We start from the raw sequence: 19,949 nt of genomic DNA, 5'->3' as shown, positions 1-19,949 counted from the left end.
TCAGAGGAAAATCTGAGTTATAATCCATGTAATCAGTTTTCTCAAAGGGTTCCAGAAACTCAATTCCAATCTCCCCAACCCGAGCATTTCCAGTTCCGTGATTCTCATAACGTAGAATCTAAGAGTTCTAGCGACGATCCGGTTCCCGAAAGAAATGAATAAGAAACTAGCAAGGAGTTGCGACCTGTTGTTGAAAAAAACGCACCTTTACAAACCGCCAGAAGTCAAAGAAATGGGTGGAACGCGAAGAGTTGGCTTTGGCTAGGGGATATGTCGATTGTTCTCAAGATAAACAGCGTGGAAACCAAAAACGGTTCGATGCATTTTGGGATCGAGTTCTAGAGCATTTTAATGTTCAGATTGGAGGTTCGGATCGGACACGACACCAAGTAAACTCAAAATGGAAAGACCTGCAAAAGAAATGTAACGCTTTCAATTGCATCTATAACCGTAGGATGAATAGTGTGGCTAGCGGGAGATCTGAGGCTGATGTTTTAAAAGCCTCACTAAGCGAGTATCGGAGTACTATTAATCAAAAATCCTTTCCTCATCAAAAAGCTTGGGAGTGGTTGAAAGGCCACGCGAAATGGGCGTTGGTTACAAAAGTTGGTGAAGACTCCCCGCCTCCTTCTTCAAAACGAACTAAAACATCTTCATCTAACGCCCATACAACATCTTCCGATGCACATTATCCTCCCGGATTCCCCCAACAACAACAACCGTTTAATGTTGAAGACTCACCGCCTCAGAGAAAAAGAAAAGGAAAAAAAGCGGCATCAGTATCGTCAACACAAAATGAAATGTTTGATCTTGTCAACCATATTGCCAGCATCAACACTACAACCAACACAGAGGCGGAACAGAGACAACGGTACCGGGAACAAAAATTACGCATTTTCGAAGCTAATGAAGCATTGAAAGCTCAATTGTTGGAGCGAGAGATAGAGAACCAAGATATGGAGTATTTTCTATGACCGCATGATCATTTGACTGGAGCTATTTTGAGCACGGTTCTTGAAAGGAAACGACAAATTGCAACTAAATATGGTTGAGAGTTGTAGAACCCGTGAAGTTCAGAATGTCGACATCATTTTACTGAGAATATTTTTCTTTTTTAGATTATTTTTCTTTTTCTTTTTCTTTTTCTTTTTTCTTTTTATTAAGATTCTCTTGTTTCACTATCTATATATATGAATGCTTGTTTCATTATCTCTCTATATATGTTTGTTTCATTTTCTCTCTATCGTTTCTCTCTCTTTCAAAATGAATCCAAACGTTCGCAAAATAGTAATGGATGGTAACAACGATAGTTCATCTTCTGAGGATGAACTTATCAACAATAATTTGTTACCTGCATTATGTTGTACTGCACAACTTCTTCTCCAAAATAATGTTAGCTCAAGTAACAATCAAAGGAGAAACACAATCCAAAGAGATCGTTTAGAGGCTGAACAACTACTGATCCAACATTACTTTGCAGATGATTCAACATATGGTCATGATCTATTCCGTAGAAGGTTCTGTATGAGCAAAGGTTTGTTTATGCAACTTGTTGGTGATCTAGAGATGAATTATCCATATTTTCAAACGACATTGGATGCAACAAATCAGAGAAGTTTCAGTGGGCTACAAAAATGCACCTCAGCAATACGTCAATTAGCGAAGGGTTATAACCCAGACTCATTAGATGAGTATCTAAATATGTCTGAAAGAACTTCTAGTGAAGCTCTAGAAAACTTTTCCTATGGTATTGTCCAAATGTATAAGGCTGAATATTTACGCCGTCCAACATCCACTGACATTCAAAATTTGTATGAAGCAGATGAAGCTAGACATGGATTCCCTGGAATGCTTGGTAGCATTGACTGCACACATTGGAATTGGAGGAATTGTCCAACATAACTAAGAGGCCAATACATGAGGGGTGACCATCAGTATCCAACAATGATACTAGAAGCAGTGACATCACAAGATTTATGGTTTTGGCATGCATTCTATGGTGTAGCTGGTTCGAACAATGATTTGAACGTCCTCTACCAATCACCATTGTTTGATGCGAAATATCATGGAACAGGACCTGATTGCTCATTTGATCTGAATGGTGAACACTACAAGCATGGTTATTATCTTGCCGATAGAATATATCCAACATGGGCTGTATTCGTGAAGGCATATCCACATCCAATAACAGACAAAAAGAAACGGTTCAAGGCGGCACAAGAATCAGCAAGAAAGGACGTAGAACGTGTGTTTGGGGTCCTTAAAGGACGTTGGGACATATTAAAGATGTCGGCACGGGCTATGACGGTGAAGAAAACGAAAAACATAATGTATGCTTGTATTATACTGCACAATATGATACTGAAAGATGAAGGTGCTGCGATATCTCCTGTGCATCACCCCGACCCCCCCAATGACGAAGTCGAAGACCCAGAAATCATACATGAATTGCGCAATGATGAAACCCACCACCAGCTTCGATCTGATCTTACCGATCACATTGAACATGTCTACATTTCAATTTTGGATAACTAGTTAATTTTAATTATCGTTTTAGGATCTTAATTATTTTGTCTTTTTGAAGTGTTTTTTTAATTATCGTGTATTTTTTTTCTATTTGTAGTGTGGTTTTTTAATTAATTTTATTTTTAATATTATTTTTGTTTTTTTTTTGTTTTAAATTAGCAAATATTTATTTTTAAATAAAAAATGCTATATTTTATTTTATTTTATCTTTTTTAATTTAATTAAATGATGTGGAAAGTGGGTTGAGTGGGTTGGGAAAGATAGGATTTCCATGTGTTGTGGGTTGGGAAAGATTGAAATGAGAGAATAGAAAAAAAACTGATGTGGCAGTTGGATTGAGTGGGTTGAGAGGGAAGGACTCCCTCCTCCCTTATGTATCTTTCACCCATTTTTTTGTTCAATGCTTTCTCCAAATAGCAATGTACTTTGGATTTTGTTCCAATCTTTGTACTACCTCATGGAGATAAGCACATAAAGACCAATACCCGAGCCCGTAATAGAACTGGACCTTAACCGATACCGATTAAGCATATGTGTTCTGGTTCCAAATCTTTGACTTTCGGTATTCACTATTACCGGTACCAGTTCCATTGAATTATAGTGCAACAATGACATGGTACTAGAACCGATTTGCATGGTTTGTTTGCTATAACGTGGAAAGCTTATTATGTATTCAAACCAATTTGTATGGCTAAGAAAACATTATATTTTTTCCAAAAGCTATTTCGGTTCCTGATCTTCAATTTCAAATCAAATGTGGGAATCTGTATCATAATTAAACACATACCATCACTATAAATACGTATCCATATTCACACATTCTACAATCTTCAAAGAAATACTTCAAACTAAACATCATTTGGTTCTGTTGTGTTGCTGGCATGCTGTTGCGTTAATTTCAGCCACCAAATGTCAACCATTTATAATTTATAGGCAACAACTTGCAAAATAAGAAAACACAAAGGTCATGTATATGTAAAAATGAGATGCAATTAGTGATATCCCTTACAAAATACGAACTGCCCACAAACATCGTGTATCTTTGTGACCATGCCCATAAACATTATGATTGCATAAGCCACTTAATTACACTTGATTTTATAGCAATAGAATTTGTTCATAACTTACTCTATATGTGTTCGGTTTCAATGCTAAGGTTGGTCTAAAACTGGTTGGCTAGGACCATGCTCATCCCTACTACCTCATGTATTGTTGTATCATTCCCTTTCTAATACATGCTATGACATGTATAAACATAATTCCAACCAAGTATGAATTTGGGATTTTGGTTTTTCTTTTCGATTTGATTAATAAAATGTTCTTTTAAGTTTTCTTCTTTGTTTTGTAATTTGATTTGGTTTCAAGTGAAGATGGAGAAGAAAAAAAAAGTATGTGTTAATGAAGTTAAATTGTAACCATGTTTTAGAGTTGTTCATCCTAGTAATTTGACATGACAAAACCATAGCAACCCGATTTGAAATAATTTCATTAAATAGTAAGTTTGTTTCAACTATAAATACGCCCAAAACTTTTTTGCAGTTCTAAAAAAAAGGTACCACAAAAATTTTAAATAGGTTTTAGCCACTAAAGGTATTCTTTTTGTTGCAAGTATGTGTACAATCAACTTGTGAAATGATCAACGTAACATAACATGATGATTAACATAAATAAACATTTAAAAACTTACTATAAAATACATTTGATGTTAGATTCATTACACTCATGACTTCTTTTAATTAATCCCCTCATGTTTCTTGCACCTTAAGCATGTTTTATTGACACAAGAATTAAAAACAACATAAATGATTCAAATTGAGAAATAATCATGCAAAAAACTCGAACCCAATCCAAAAATCTCAAGTACATGTTTTTTATTTGCTCAAAACAACATTTTGATTTTTGAGTTTTGACCCAGAAACTGGATTCTTGCTAACCCCAGATTTAATCAAATCCCCTACTACCCTAAAACAATTGTACTTCAATTCAAATGTCATTACAACAATTCTAAGCTTTCATTCATTCCAAAAAAGTATAAACTCACTTGAAGGTGTAAGCAACCAAAAATCCGCAACCAGTACAACACAGAAAAAGCCAAGTCGTATTATTTCCTCATAATCTTCCCACTAAAATTAAAAAATTATAATCCAGCCTTCTTCTCCAGTTTCTGAATTTGGTTCAAGAAAATCCACGTCATCTGTCACCCCACAAATCCACCAATCAGAAACACACACACACACATAATAAAAAAACACCCTTTGACTTTTCAGTTACAAAAATGAGAAAGAAAAGAGTACAAATACAAACCATGACATGTGGCGCAATCCTAACACAGTATACTGGAAACCCTGTGTAGAATCTGAAAGGTCCTCCAGCTTTGAGTGTTTTCATGGCACAATCTAGAGAACCTGTATACGGGTATTTCCCTGTAGCATCAGGTTGCATCTTCTGTATTTGTGTTTTCACAAAGTCAAAGGGTAAACTACACGCAGCAGCAAAGAACCCTGATATAGAACTCGCCCCTGAAATCATTCCCAAAATCATAAACTTCTGTTTTCATATTTTTATACTTTTATGGTTTTATGGTTTTGTGGTTTTGTGATTTGATCTTACCTACAATTGTAGCAGCTTCACCAAAGCCAAGATTGTCTTTGAAGAATTCAACACTTTGATCATAGGATGCAAGCATGCCCATGTTCAATGCCATTGCCCTAACTACAGTGGGACCCGCACCTTTCCAGAGAGCTAAAACTCCTTCATCTGCAGTGATTCTGTAGAGAGCATGGAATGCGTTTGTGTAGTTACGACGTTGGGCTAAGGGTAGTGTGGCATCAGCTTGCATACGGATGAGTGCCAGGTCAGCAGGGCTTCCTACACAGGCTCCGATTGCGCCAGCTGTCAGTCCACAGAGAGCTTTTTGATATAAAGGTAGTGGCTTTCCATCGTTGGCTTCAAGTGCCTTGTTTGTTAGAATCCTGTTAAGTGATTAAAGAGTCACATAAACAACCGGAAACGATAAATCTGTGTTTTTGGGGTTGATGAAGCATTAATGGTGTACCTGAATGTACCAAGTCTGGCTGTTGTGTATGTAGCTTGTCTAAGTAATCCAGCAGAAAGACCCTGTTGAAAACAATTTGCTTCACAGATCAGTAGATGAAGAATGATGAATGATGAATGATGAATGTAGTACTGAGGTATGATAAAGAAATGAAAATTAGGGAAGGGGTTATGAAGAATCAGAGTAAGATAAACCTTACAATTTGGGATTTAGATCGTTTGAAATTATCAGATCAACAGAGACAAAGAAGAGGACAAACCTTATAGAAGGCACCGACTCCCTCATTCTTCAGCATAGTCTTTGTCACATCGCCTGCAGATCCTTGACCCAATTGGATTCTCACCTGTAAGTAGCAAATCATGTCAATGAAATTAGATCAAACATAGTATACAGTTCAGATCAAACAAATGTGTTATAAGAAGATTTGATTGATTCAACGCGAGGCAAGCAATCAGGTCAACATGCTACACAGTAACTATAAAATGATTCCGATCAAATCGTTGAAGCAAATCGTCTTAAAACATCCGATCTATGACGAAAAGCATTTAAGCATATCGTCCAAAACGCAAAATCTCGGTAGTTCCGGTTACTAAAATGATAATTCCTTCGCTTAGAAATCAAAATTACTATGCATCTGGCACGAGATATGAAAACCTAATATAAGATCTGATACCTACAAATTTCTAAATTTAAAGTATCCAGTAACCAAAGTTACGAGGATCCGCACCCTACATAAAGAACGAGATCTAAAGAACATTTAAGCCCTAATCATTTTAAGCACATAATACACAGATTTTATCCTATCTACACATACCTTGATCATATCGATGGGTTGGATGACACAGGTAGCAAGCATACCAGATGCTCCGCCATTGATAAACGGCTTAACGGTCGGCCACACACCACCGATTAGCTTTGGTTTCTCCTCTCCCATTTTGATTAGATTTGATGAAAATCAAAAAAAGGGGAGAGAAAAAGGCGATCGGATATCAGAAAGAGATTCAGATGGAGAGCAAATGAGCAATGGTGGAACAACGCTACTATTTATACCATCGATAAACCCTCCACTCGCCTGTGAATTGTGATGTGCTTTACTTCAGAGTATTCATATTTGTACCTTGTTTTCTATATATTTGCGAAACTACCACTACCTTTTTATTTACGGTTTTTCCCTTGATTGTTTTCCATTTTCATATAAGTTTTCATATAAGAGCTAAATTGTTATTTTTAAAATCCAAATCAAAATATTGACCTAATTCTCGTTTTTGTCTGTTTACATGGTTTACATGTTTATAGTTGATAAATAATAAAAATATTAATAGTCAAAATATTATGATTTTATATAAATAAGACATGTTTGGCATATAGTTTTTGAAAGTTTCTAACTTTTAGCTTTTATAAAAATAAAAAATAAAAACCTTTATTTGGAAGTAAAAGCTTTCTAACATTTAACCAAAACAAAAAGTTACAGAATCCAAAAGGTTTAAGTATCGTTTTAACAAAAAACTATTTTATAATTTTGGATATTAACTTAGTTATCCCTTTTTAAAATCAATGGCGTGCTTTTAGATAAGTTCGGTTATGTATTTCTATATTTTTTTAAAATATTAAAGTTACTATTTCCAAATACTTATATAAAAATTAAAATACAGCTTTCAACTTCTAGTTATCAGTTATCAACTTCCAGCTTCCAACTAGTTTTGTCGAAAACGTCCATAACTTCAAAATGTTATTTAATAAAAGATACGATATTTTAATATGTTTTTTTCCAATATTTTTATCCAGTAGAAATCCTATAAACTTTATTAAAACAAGAAAATAAAACATTAGATCTGATTATATTATATAGACCATATCATATGATTCATATCCAATAAATAGTCAAAATTGTTATGTACTTTATACAATTTTATATAATTATCAAATCTAAATTATTTTCCAAAAAAGAAAATGTGATTTTAACAATTATAATAATGAAGCGCCTTATAAATTATAAATATAAAATGAGGTGTGTGAAGCAAAGTTGACCCCTTTGCTTGAATCGGACTTCTTGAACACACGAGGGCATAAAAGTAATTCCGAATGTAACCAAAGAATAAGATTCAGGGGTATGTGGTGATGGGGTCTTGGGGATATTTTTGTGATTCCTGCAATGTCAAGTTGTATACAGAATGTGATTGGGCGATGCTTTCGGTAAGGCATTCTTGTACAATAAGCGGCGTATTTTAGGAAAATAATAATTTGAAGGCAAGATTATGGTCGCTTTTATCGAGGACCCCCACAACGTCAATGGGACCAACCACTCTTCTTGTTAGGCTATTTAACTATTTGAATTCCGATTTTGCCCTCCGATTTTAGAAAAATAAGAATTTCATATATATCTTTGTTAAACATTAAAATATCATATTTACCCAATTTAATTTCTAAAGGTAAATATCACTGTAACCTTATGAAGCTTCATGATTTGGTTTAAATGGTTCATTTTGTTTTTTTTGGCATTTAAAGGGAACAAAATGTAGTTTTACCGATTCTTCAAGTCATTCTATAGAAAAAGAAGGGGTAAGCCGGTTAACCCCATCCTACTCAGCATTTTTTTAAGACACCTCATATTAATTATTGACACGTCGAAAGATTCATTGCCACATCAATAAATGAGGTTTTGACCTAGTTAACCCTTTTGTAAATAAGTCATTCACCCATCACTATCTTCTTCCCCTTTCTTCTTTTACCGTTTCTCTCCTAATCGATACCATGGCCGTGTATATGAAGATAGATCTTCATTTTGCTGACATTTTTACTAGGTACCCTGCAATAAGTTACTCACATGGAGCCGAGCAATGCTTTGAAGATGTCGATTTTTCAGGAATGGATGTTAAAGAATTTTTACTGTTCATTCAAAGATTCGCGAACGAGGAATGTGTGAATGTGTATTTTTGCATGCCATATATAGAGTTTCCTAAAGGATTGAGGATAATAGCCATTTAGAAAGGCTACCAAGAGTTCATTCAAGTTGGCTACGACAACGGATGTGTAATCCAAGTTTACATGGATCATCTTGGTTCTAATGTCCATCGATGGATATTGGATGACGAAGCTGAAGTTTGCAGTCCTGAAGATAAGATGTCGTGTGTAGGGGGGATAACGAGGACTTGCATAGCCTGGGACCTTTTCAGAACGAGATTGATGACTTGCAAGGTAATGTACATGATGATCTTGATTCCACTCTTATGAATAAGACCATAAATGATTTTTTTTTTATCAAGCTATGCCCCAAAGTGCAGCCAATCCCATCAAGTCCTCCTGATGAGGAGGCATATTTTCGTATGGATGGAAATTACACAAATGTTGAGGAAGTGACAACCTATAATGAAAATGTTAACTGGAAAAAACAAAAACTTGTGTTAGGTATGAGATTTGAAAGTCCAAAACAGTTAAAACATATGTTATGTAATTATGTTGTGGCAAATGGGTATCAGTTGTATTACAAGAAAAATGATAGTAGGAGACTTTTAGTGAAATGTTGTTCTGGCCAGTGTAAGTTTAGACTTTGGGCCTCATGAATGAGTGAAGAACAATCTTTCCAGATTAAGTCACTCATAGATGAGCACAATTGTGCAAGAAATTTTAAACTGGGATCAATTGTTAGCTATGCTTGGATAGGCAGTCATTTTACATCTGAGTTCTTAAATAAGAAAAAAAATGAGTGTTAGGATGCTTAAAGAAGAGGTAAAACAAACTTTTGGAATAGATGTGAGTATGGGACAGTGTAGAAGAGCAAAGAAACATGCCATTGAGCTTATTGAAGGAACACTTGTTGAGCACTATGCAGAACTTTGGTCTTATGGAGAGGAGATAAGAAGATCAAACCCTGGATCAACTATGAAGATTGGTGTCAATAGTATGCCTTATGGGAAGATTTATTTCAATAACATGTACGTATGTTTTAAGGGACTAAATCAAGGATGGAGAGGTAGTTGTAGAAGAGTAATAAATTTGGATGGGTGTTTCTTGAAAGGCTTATATACAGGAGAGTTAATATATGCAGTTGGTAGGGATGCTAATAATCACATATTTCCAATTGCATGGGCAGTTGTTTGTGTGGAAAACAAGGAGAAATGGAAATGGTTTTTGGAGAATTTAAGGGATGATCTAGGATTGGAAAATGGTTTTGGTGTTACTTTGATGTCAGATCAACATAAGGTATGTTAACTACCATATCCTTTAATTTTAGTCTGATTGTTGTTGTTTGTTTTAATAATTTTACTTTTTGGTGCAGGGTTTGTTGGAAGCTATGAAAGAAATTTTGCCTACTGCAGAACATAGGCAGTGTGCAAGACATATTTTAGCCAACTTTAGGAAAAGATTTATAGGAGTGCATTATGAGAAGATGTTTTGGAGGGTATGCAAGGCATCCACTGAGCCTTTTTTTAATGCAACAATGAAGGAAATCCATATTTTGAACCATGTAGCCTTTGAATACCTTATGGAGAAGAACCCTAAATCATGGTGCATAGCTTTCTTTCAGGAGGGTAGGATGTGTGATGCAGTAGAAAATGGACTATCTGAAAGTTTTAACAATGTCATAAGAGAGGCAAGGAAAAAACCAATTATCACAAAGCTTGAGGAAATTAGATTGTATGTTATGGAAAGGCAGTTTAATTTGAGCATAAAAGGTAGTGCATGGCCTGAGTTTAAACCATGTCCTGCAATTACAACATTACTTAATAAGCTTAAAAAAGCTCAAAGGTAAATATTTAATATCTTTAGTTTGATTACTATAAACATAAACTAACTTCCATCCAATGTGTTTAGATACTTGCAGGTTCTACCAACTGTTTTAAACCAGTTCGAGACAAGAAACTTGGTTGAGTCTTACGTGGTGGATTTAGACAAGAAGACCTGCTCGTGTAGAGTGTGGCAACTGAATGGCTATGGTTGTGTGCATTCGGTTGCAACCATTTCCTTTCTTAACAGGGATGTTGGAAGTTATGTGGATCCAATGTACTTTGGAGCATTTTACAGGAACACTTACAAATATCCAATAAAGGGGATGAACAGGAGCAATATGTGGCCATGTACTAACTATAGTCCACCACTACCACCTTTGAGGAGAAAATTACCAGGCAAACCTAAAGTAAATAGAAGAAAGGACCCAAGTGAAAAGGCTACAAGGCACACGATCTCAAAGGTTGGAAAGATAATTTTATGCAGTGTGTGTAAAGAGGTTGGACATAACAAGGTTACATGTCCTAAAGTTGACAAGCCCAAAAAACTTAAGGTCAAAAGGAAAAAGAAAGACAATGGTGGAAGTAATGGAGGTGAAGGAGGTAATGGAACAAAAAAAATGAAGGCATTAATCCAGGTGAAGGAGGTAGTGGAACAAAAACAAATGAAGGCAGTAATGGAGGTGAAGGAAGAAGTGGAACAAAAACCAATGAAGGGGGTAACAAATGTGAAGGATGTATTGGAAAACAACCTAAAGGAAAAGACACTACAAGGAAAAGGAAGTATTCTGAAAGGATTATAAAAAAGAAGTTAGTTAAAAGGGTTGAAGGAAAGAATGGAGAAGACAATACTAGTGCTAATCCACTAGATATTAAATAAGGATAATGTGTTTGTTTTGTGTTTAAGTTGTTGGATGTTCTTGGATTTAGTTATGGATGTTTGTTGGATGTGCTTGGATTTACGTAAGGATGTTGATGCCTTTTTATTTTATATCTGGATTTTGTTACCTATATGTTTGTGGTTATGTTATCTGAGATCCGATATGCATGTCTATATTATGTAATGAACGTGCATGGTTGTGTTAATAAGTTTCTGTATTATTGTATATTTATGTGGTCCCAATTGTGGTCCACTAAACTAATCTGCGAATATAGTATGTCCATGCATATTAAAGATAAAGTGGGCCAAAAACTATGTTTTCATTACAACTATTTTTGGTTCACAGAACCACATTTATCAAAATTATTAAAAATCATCAATAAATTACCATTCTTAACCAGTTACAACTTGTACACTATTATAACAAAGAAAATAACCAAACTAACAAATAAACTAAATTTAAGCTTCCAAACATCTGACTGAAGCTTCTTATTTGACCTAAGCAAAGTTGCAATCATCATAGCCTCACCAGTTGTGCTCGTTATATGAACTTCATCTACCCAACAAATAAACCCATTTCGGGAATCCTGAGATTAGATATGTGTGAGAAACAAATGATTTACGCATCAAATAGTTTTCAAATCCAGGGCAACAGTAAAACAAAAATTAAAATCACTTTTTACCTTTTTGGGGTAAGCGTAAAAGGCTCGGCCTGGGTTGCTCCAAGTTGTTGACGTTCGTATTATAACATCATACCCACAGGAACATGCCACTGGTTTGAAGCTTCCTTCCATCTTCATACCTTCAATTTGGACCGAGAGAAAGCCAACCAAGAAATAACAAAGAGTAAATGGTAACGGATCTATGTGAGTGGTATATATTGGTGAGTACAATGTCGAATGACAAAAATACCCCCAACTATCTCATTAACTAACAATTCTAGGGTTGATGTTATAAACATAGTTTATTTTAATGTTAAACTAATATATTGCTTAGTCAACGATTACATATTGATTTATACAAAGTGCCTGCTAACACAGGACTTCATCTTCCACTTCAAACGATTACACCAAAAAGACACTAATCCACATAAACCCTAATAAACAATATTGCAGATTAACACAAAAAACACAGACAAATGGCGAGTCAACAAACAACATCAGAAGCACGATTACATTAGAGTGTACATTTTGTCCACCAAAAAACCAAGCGTCACTAGCACCAGTCCCACAAGCACAACTGTCATAGCTTGCACATTCTTATCCTGACGGTCTAATTGGCGCTGCACGGCAAGCATTTTGACCCTTGATAACGCATAATCGTGCCCCATTTCCTCCTTAATGCGATACATCTCCACCTATGTTTCTGCCATTCTCTCCCCAAAATTGAAAAAATTGTGTGTATGTCACTGAATTTCATCCGGTCTCGAGAATTTAACAAGGTCGAATATGGTGACAGTGGTGGGGTAGCTATCTCGTGATTCTTGTGAAAGGGATTGTCTCCTTCTTGTCGGTAATTGTTTGGCCGAAAATGGGTATAATGTATTAGGGTTTGCTTTATTAAACCTTCCCTTTTATATATATTAAGACCACAATGACCCTTAGGGACCAAGCAACTGATTCGACTCAACTCGGTGACGTGTAGGGCGAGTCGACTCCGAATGAACTCATTACATGACTTGGAGTGTGACTAGGCTAAGAAACCTGTAATAACAGGTCATTGGACTACTTTAGCCGGTAAAACTACGTTTTGTTCCCCTTAAATGCCAAAAAAAGGACCATTTAAACCAAATCATGAAACTTCATAGAGCTACAGTGACATTTACCCAATTTCTAAATATCATATTTGCCCTTCATAAAATTTCTAAATATTCATAAAATTTCAAAATATCATATATGTCATTTTTAAACATCAAAATATCATATATGTCATTCTTAAATATCAAAATATCGTATATGCACTTTTTAAACAAAATGTCAATGGTAATATCTAAAATATCATTCATCTACAACATGATAATAATCAACAACAACAAAAACTAAACAAGCAAAATATACATTCTTTAGAGTGGGTTAAAGATGAATCTTTTTGTTTATTATGAGGACGACATTCCAACAATTTAGAAGTTCACATTCCGTTATCATAGACGTAAGGATAATATGGTTAAAATTTTTAATTATTATAATAATCCTAAGGTATAAAAAATGATTATCAAATATTAAAAACATTATAAAAAAGGATTTGGGAAAATATGATATTTTGAAGGTTTGTGAAGGGTAAATATGATATTAAGAAATTAAGTTGGACACTTATGATATTTTGAGGTTTAAGACAGATATATATGAGATTCTCCCTTAGAAAGAACCACGTCACTAGTTGGCACTTCGTACTTTGTAGCTAAGGAGAAAAAAATTGTTATAGCTCACACAACCTTTTTGGCCATTCGTTACTACAAACTCTCGCTTCCATTTAGAAAAAAAAATTGGATTTATAACAATTCCAACGTTTATTCTTACTCAGTCATATCATAAATTAATATAGTGTTAACAATTCTAAATATAGACGTCTTTTAGTCGGTCGGGCCTAGGAATAAATCGGAGATTAATCGGGATGTAGTGAAGATTTTTACCACACTGAATAGAACACCTCCTCCTCTATGAGAAGGATCTATCGTTCTCAGACATGAGCCTGCACTGTATGCATACACTTTTCCTACCAAGACGGTTCTCTCCGTCTAGGAGAAACCATCTCCTCACACCAATCTAACTTTATCGTAGGAGCTTGCTCCTAATACACAGTCTCTGGGATGGTTTTAACGGTTTTGTTATCTGATGGGAGTCCAGAACTCATTAATGACTCCTAGTCCAGATCTATGATCTAAAAGATCTTGTATGCTTAAGAGTCATATTAAAATGATATTGTTGATTAACATATGATCCTAAAAGGTCACAGTAACAACAACTTAATAAAATTTATCATTTATACACTTATATAATTAATTGGAAAATATTTATTTTATTGAAATAAATAATATTTCAATGGAAAGTAACATTATATTTCCTATGGTATTAATTAACATGTCATGTACAACTTTTTGGACCTTAAGAACTTTTGTCTTTTAGCAAATGTTAGTTTTTATTAGTTTATATAAAGTAGCTTTATATATAATAAAAAGGATGCTTTCTTTTTGGCTAAAAAAACCGTAGACTCTCATAAGTCAATGGGCATAAGACTTTTGATTAGTTTAATCTAAAGAACGCACCCTAAGAAAGCATGCTTGGACATGTTCATGAACTAGGGACATGGTTCCTCAAAAGTGATAAGAACTTGTGGTTAAGAACTTCACTTTATGCATAATAGATGAGGCTTTCATTCTTGAATCTTCTTGTTCATGCATAATCGTAGCTCTTTATACTCTCATTTTTGCTCTTCTAAAGTGTTAAAAGACGTTACTTTCTATTTTGAAGTAAAACTTGGGTTTTACTTTCAATCTTAAGAGTTGTGAATAGCATCATCTCAAGTTGGATCATTGTTGATGTCTTTAGAGGAAAGGTTCATCCACATTCTCCATGAACTTACTAGCCTCCCCTTGAGGATTCATAGACAACAAAGGTTGTTATTTCTTTTACTCTTCTATGGTTGGTGTTTTCTTTCCATTTGTTGCAAGATGATCTTTAGTAGGTTATAAACTAGCTTATGTTATTTCAAAAATCTAAGTCTTCCGTTTGCTATTATTTTGAGTTTTTGAAACTATTTTTGAATAAAAACCCAATAATTAGTATCAGAGCCTCCTCGCAAGTTTTGTTAGATTTATGATTATGTGGATAATCTCAGTTTTTGGAAATTATGGATAGCTTGTTATTGTATAAAAATGAGTTCATACATATTTTCTATGACAACTTTATAATAGTTATTTTACGTGACAAACATTTACATGTATTTTTTTTTCACTTAAATTTGTCTTCGAAAAACAAAGGTTGTTTTATGTTTATATGTATTTTAGAGTGAAAACAAGCCATGGTCCATTTGTGTTTTTATTTTATGTGGACTTAAAAATGGGTTGTAATATTCTTTTATTTATAAAATATGTAATAATAAGTAGCTAGTTTTTTCATATTTGATATTTTATGTAATAGATTGGTTTTAGACTACATTTATTTTATATGAAATGTAACAAGATGAAGATGAATGTTATTTTTGAAGATCTTGGAGATTCTCATGGTTTTGTAAGTTTTATATAAAAGTTTATAACTTTTATAAAGTCTTATAATATTGCTACAAAGTAGATTGTTAAAGCAAGTGGTGTTAGGTTTTATAACATCTAATTATTTAGGTATTCATTTAACCCTTGAGTTGTTCTTTATTTGTAAGTTTAACCCCAATGGCAATTTCGTAATTTTGAAGTCAGCTGGAGTACACGAGGCTTACACCTTCGTACGCAGGGCGTACCCGGGTTCACATTAGTAGTTGTGTGTATGCTGGTATGCAGGGCGTATGTAGCCAGGGTGCAAACCCTAAAATTTAGGATTTCGACCCAATTTAAACACATGTATGGCCACATGCACCTTCTTATCTTCAGGTACCTTCCTTATTTCAAAACCCTAAAGAGTGTTAGTGCATTGTGAATCTTGTAGAGCCATTTTTGGTGCCATTTGGAGCTTTTGGAGTAGAAGGAAGAGTATTATGTAACATCCTGTTTCAGATTGTTCGTGATTTGTGTTGGTGGGCCACGAGTCGGGCGCGAGAAGGTTTCGGATTGAGGCGAGTTGCTTGGAAGGTAAGGGATCTCATTACCTTTCGATATGTATGAGGATGGTGGAAGCAAAGTTTTATCTTTGAAGCTATGAAAGTTTGGAGGGTTGACAAGTTAAGTCCTTAAAGTCAAGAAGTTGGCAACCAAGTACGCTGGGCGTACATATGCGTACGCTTAGCGTACAGACGAGGCGTTTTTCTTAAGCTGAGCCACCTAGTACGATGGACTTTGGAGAGTCAAGAAGAAGCATGAAAGGGTGTGAAGTCGAAGAGCAAGTTATGGATCTGAGCTTCCTTGGGGCTAGAGCACCATTTTAAGGTATAAAGCTCCAAACTTTCCCTCTCTTTCTGTTTTGTGCATTTTAGGGTTTTGGGTCCCAAGCTTGAGACTTTATGAGTTGATGCACTCCAAAGCTTAATAAACTGTCCTTTTAAGTGTATCTAATGATGAAGAACCATAAAAATGAGATCTTGATCGTGTGAATCTACCCATGCATGAGTTATGAGCATTTTGGAGTAAGAAAGTAAGAGTTTTTATGTGTTGTGACCTCATCAGCCATGCAAAGGCTTAAAGTCGATAACTTTATGGAGTAAGAGATGTTAGGAAGTCCAAATCTAAGAGATAAGTCAAGTCTTAACGGGTTAAGACCCAGAAATGTATTTAAGCAAAACTGAGAGTACGCCCAGCGTAATCCTAGTACGCCCCGCGTACTAGGCTGAGGTCCCCGATCAGATTTGTGCATGTTGAGTACGCTGAGCATACCAAGAGAGGTACGCCTCGCGTAACCCCTCTGTGGGCTTTTGGGCGAGGTGATCTTTTTTGGGCTTTAAGTGTTGGGCCGGAATCCTTGGGCCTGCTGAGTGGAGCCTGTGATCATAGAATTAAATTAATGTCTTGGGCCTCATGTTGGGCTTGTCATGTAGGATGAGGTTGGGCCTTGGGGAAAACTCAATTATTATTGGGCCTTGGTGGGCCCAAAGGGTTAGGACCGTAATGGTCTGATAGCTGGTCTATCTTTAGACCTGATAATGTAGAATTTGGACTTAGTTCCTGATGTGGTTAATTGTGGGATTTGACACAGAGTTAGAGGTCGGTGTTTGGCAAGCAGCATGATTGGAGGTTGATTCTGTGCCAGGTGAGTTTTCTCACTATACTGTACCCGGAAGGGTTTTTATTGTGTGACCGGAAGGTCGGATATGTTATGAGTTGTACGCATTAGATATGATAAGTTAATCGTTTGTATGTGCTATGTATGATATGCTTGATATGGGCCGGAAGGCATTATGTTATGGGCCGGAAGGCATATATTTTATGGGCCGGAAGGCGTTGCGATGTGGACCGTAAGGTTGACGCGAGTAGGACCGGAAGGTTTACCGGGTCGGGACGGAAGTCCCCTGAGACACGTGGACCGGAAGGTCAGGGCCTGGAAAGGCGTATGTGCGTAAGTAGTATCTTGGGGAACTCACTAAGCATTTATGCTTACAGTGTTATGTGTTATGTGTTTCAGGTACCAGTGATGATCGCGGGAAGGCGCCGGTTTGATCAGTACACACACGGGATTTATCTGCTATGAGATCTTGGGATTGATATATGTTTTGAGATGAGTTTCAAACAATGATGTTTTTATGAATAATAAATGAATTACGTTCTTTATAAAATGAGAAAATTATTTTGAAAATTTACGGTGTTACAAGTTGGTATCAGAGCCTTGGTTTGAGGGATTCGGATGCACCTTCGGGTGTATTTGAACTCAAACCGAGGGATTTGAGAAATTTTCAAATAAAAGTAAAATTTTCTAAAAAAGAAAAAGAGGTTTTGGAAGCAAACAGAGTGGAAGGTGTGTACGATCAGCCAACGCCCGAACGGTGAATCCCCAAAATACTCTTACATTATGTGTTATGAGTTATGATATGATATAAGATGCATGATAGAGTAGGCTAGGTAATCATATTAGGACTAGAGTGGCCTGATTTGTGATGTCTTAGCCTAGGAGATTTCTACTACTATGAGATACTTGAGAGTGAGTAGGTAGTAGTGAGGAGCTTACAAGAGGTCTACGGGAGATTAGACTATGCATAGCGAGATCAAAGTGCTTGCGATCTGGGATCCTAGGAGGAGGACTTGGGGTGAATACTGATGCGGTGTGAGCGGTAGTATAGGGCCCGTACTACCGAAGACACCGGATCAGTGAGCAGTCCAAGTAAGAATCCTTAGGGTACTAGGGAGACAAGTGGGGACGAGAGATCAAGGAGTAGTGTCATGGTTCGAATACCATGCGTCGTAGCAGATTGAGAATAGACGTCATGGTCTGGGTACCATTGTTTGTAGTGAATGATGCTTGTGGTTCTCCGGTTATCCGGACATGGTTGAATATGCGGAGATTAGGCGCGATGAGGTTTAAGGTCTGAGGGCCATGATTGAGCCAGAGAAGAGGTATCCCTTGAGAGGGAGGCCGAGGGCATTTCAAATATTTTTGGTAAGATGTCAGATGTAGTCGCAAGACTAAAGGATGAGTAGAGATGGTTTTTATGGAGGATTACGGCTTGAGAAGAGCAATCAGCCGAGAGAAAGGGGACACTTTATGTGAACTGAGTGGTGCTATTTTTGCTTCCTGTAGGGAAGCATAAGAGGTATGAGACTTCGGTTTTGGGGTTAGGAGTAAACCCTGCAGGTTGACATTGATGGCGATCTTCCACCAGAGTTTTTGGCAGCGTGACTGCCGCGAGAAATGATATACCATGAGCAGGTTGTTAGTTGGGACTGAGATGGGCAGGGACCAGGATGCACCCTACTTAAGTATAGTAGGACGTATGCTAACCGTAGAAATGGGTGATCCAGAAGAGTATATTGGGGCAGTGACCCTTATGTCTATGTTGGGAATTGAGTATGGGAGTGGAGTCCCTGCTCTTGTGATGATTCACGCGTTGGTTGGGAATACGAGGATGAGGAGTATGATGATTCAGAATTTCTAGTCTGATAGTCCGGATTATTATTGGACAATTGAGATGTTCGGTAGTGGATGGTATGAGATTTTGGAGGGACTAGAGACAGTCGTGACGAGAAGTTCTTGGGGACTTCATCAGAGATTTATGGAATTTTGGAGTTGCTTGATCCCTGTGTAGGGAGATCATGGGGCGTCGTGTAGCGCCTTCCAAGAGTAGGTGCGATGTTCTGGTAGAAACTGTTTGTGGGATAGTTGTTAGTGCGTCAATTGGTGATGGTTCGAACCCTAAGTGGGGGAGAACCGGACTTTATGGAGGGTACCAAAGATTTGCTCAAGGGTGGTTAGAAATCTGGACTACGGATCGGAATCATGAGACCAGGGTTATTATTGGACAAGGCGAAGTACAGAGTGAGATTAGGCATGAGGTACGTTATGAGTACGGATGTGTGTCTCCACGGCAGGTGGCCATTGGTCAGGAATCTGGTGGTGGTTAGGGATGTTAAAGGTGGTAAGCTCGTAGGGAGGGTATTGGCAACCGAGGACTTATGGTTCGGTGTATGGATTGTTATATGCCCTTTTAAGGTATTTGGGAGATAATCGGGCGGCCAACTCCCGGGTCGGTATGTGTACTCTTGTATGGGTTTTGAGTAGTAAAGGAAAGAACTTCGGATGGTCATCAACGCGTTCTGAAATGCTAGCGATTTCTTCGTGTTCTTATGGAGTGTTTGAATACACCGAGGTTGCGCGTTGGGTAAAATGAAGGATTATTTACGAGATTCGGAAAGAATGTATTGTTATACCTGCAGGATGCTGAAAATCGAAGTCAGTGATTGAGGCAGGACTTTGGAATGTACTGTAATGGTGGTTCAAAGGATCTGAGTATAATGCCTTGTTTTCCGAATTAATTTTAAGAAGTCTTGAGTTGTGACGGCAGGTGGTGTATCGAGTATCTATGACTCCAGTGAGAGCCTTCGGGTGGTGTCATCAAGAGGGATTATTTAGAAGAGAGGGTGTTATGATGCTACAGGGAGCCGTAGTACTCATTATTCAGAGGAGGGTGTGGTGAT

General features: G+C 36.6%; 2 protein-coding genes across 2 annotated transcripts; one reads left to right on the top strand and one right to left on the bottom strand.

Annotated features, from left to right (window-relative positions):
• Positions 1-4,466: 4,466 nt before the first annotated feature.
• LOC145000752 (mitochondrial dicarboxylate/tricarboxylate transporter DTC-like) lies at positions 4,467-6,633 on the bottom strand. Its single transcript, XM_078960022.1, has 6 exons — positions 6,396-6,633; positions 5,841-5,924; positions 5,582-5,643; positions 5,137-5,498; positions 4,831-5,045; positions 4,467-4,720 (listed from the first exon to the last, which is right to left on the bottom strand). Exons 1-6 carry the CDS (start codon positions 6,513-6,515, stop codon positions 4,664-4,666), a joined length of 900 nt encoding a protein of 299 aa, XP_078816148.1. The 5' UTR covers positions 6,516-6,633; the 3' UTR covers positions 4,467-4,663.
• Positions 6,634-9,280: 2,647 nt separating this feature from the next.
• Positions 9,281-11,108, top strand: LOC145002637 (uncharacterized). The gene is made up of 3 exons (XM_078961867.1): positions 9,281-9,781; positions 9,858-10,327; positions 10,394-11,108. Exons 1-3 carry the CDS (start codon positions 9,281-9,283, stop codon positions 11,106-11,108), a joined length of 1,686 nt encoding a protein of 561 aa, XP_078817993.1.
• Positions 11,109-19,949: the final 8,841 nt, after the last annotated feature.

This window comes from Lactuca saligna, chromosome 6 (genome assembly GCF_052625555.1).
Source record: "Lactuca saligna cultivar CGN05327 chromosome 6, ASM5262555v1, whole genome shotgun sequence".
NCBI lineage: Eukaryota > Viridiplantae > Streptophyta > Magnoliopsida > Asterales > Asteraceae > Lactuca > Lactuca saligna.
This window is presented reverse-complemented; position numbering and strand designations above follow the sequence as displayed.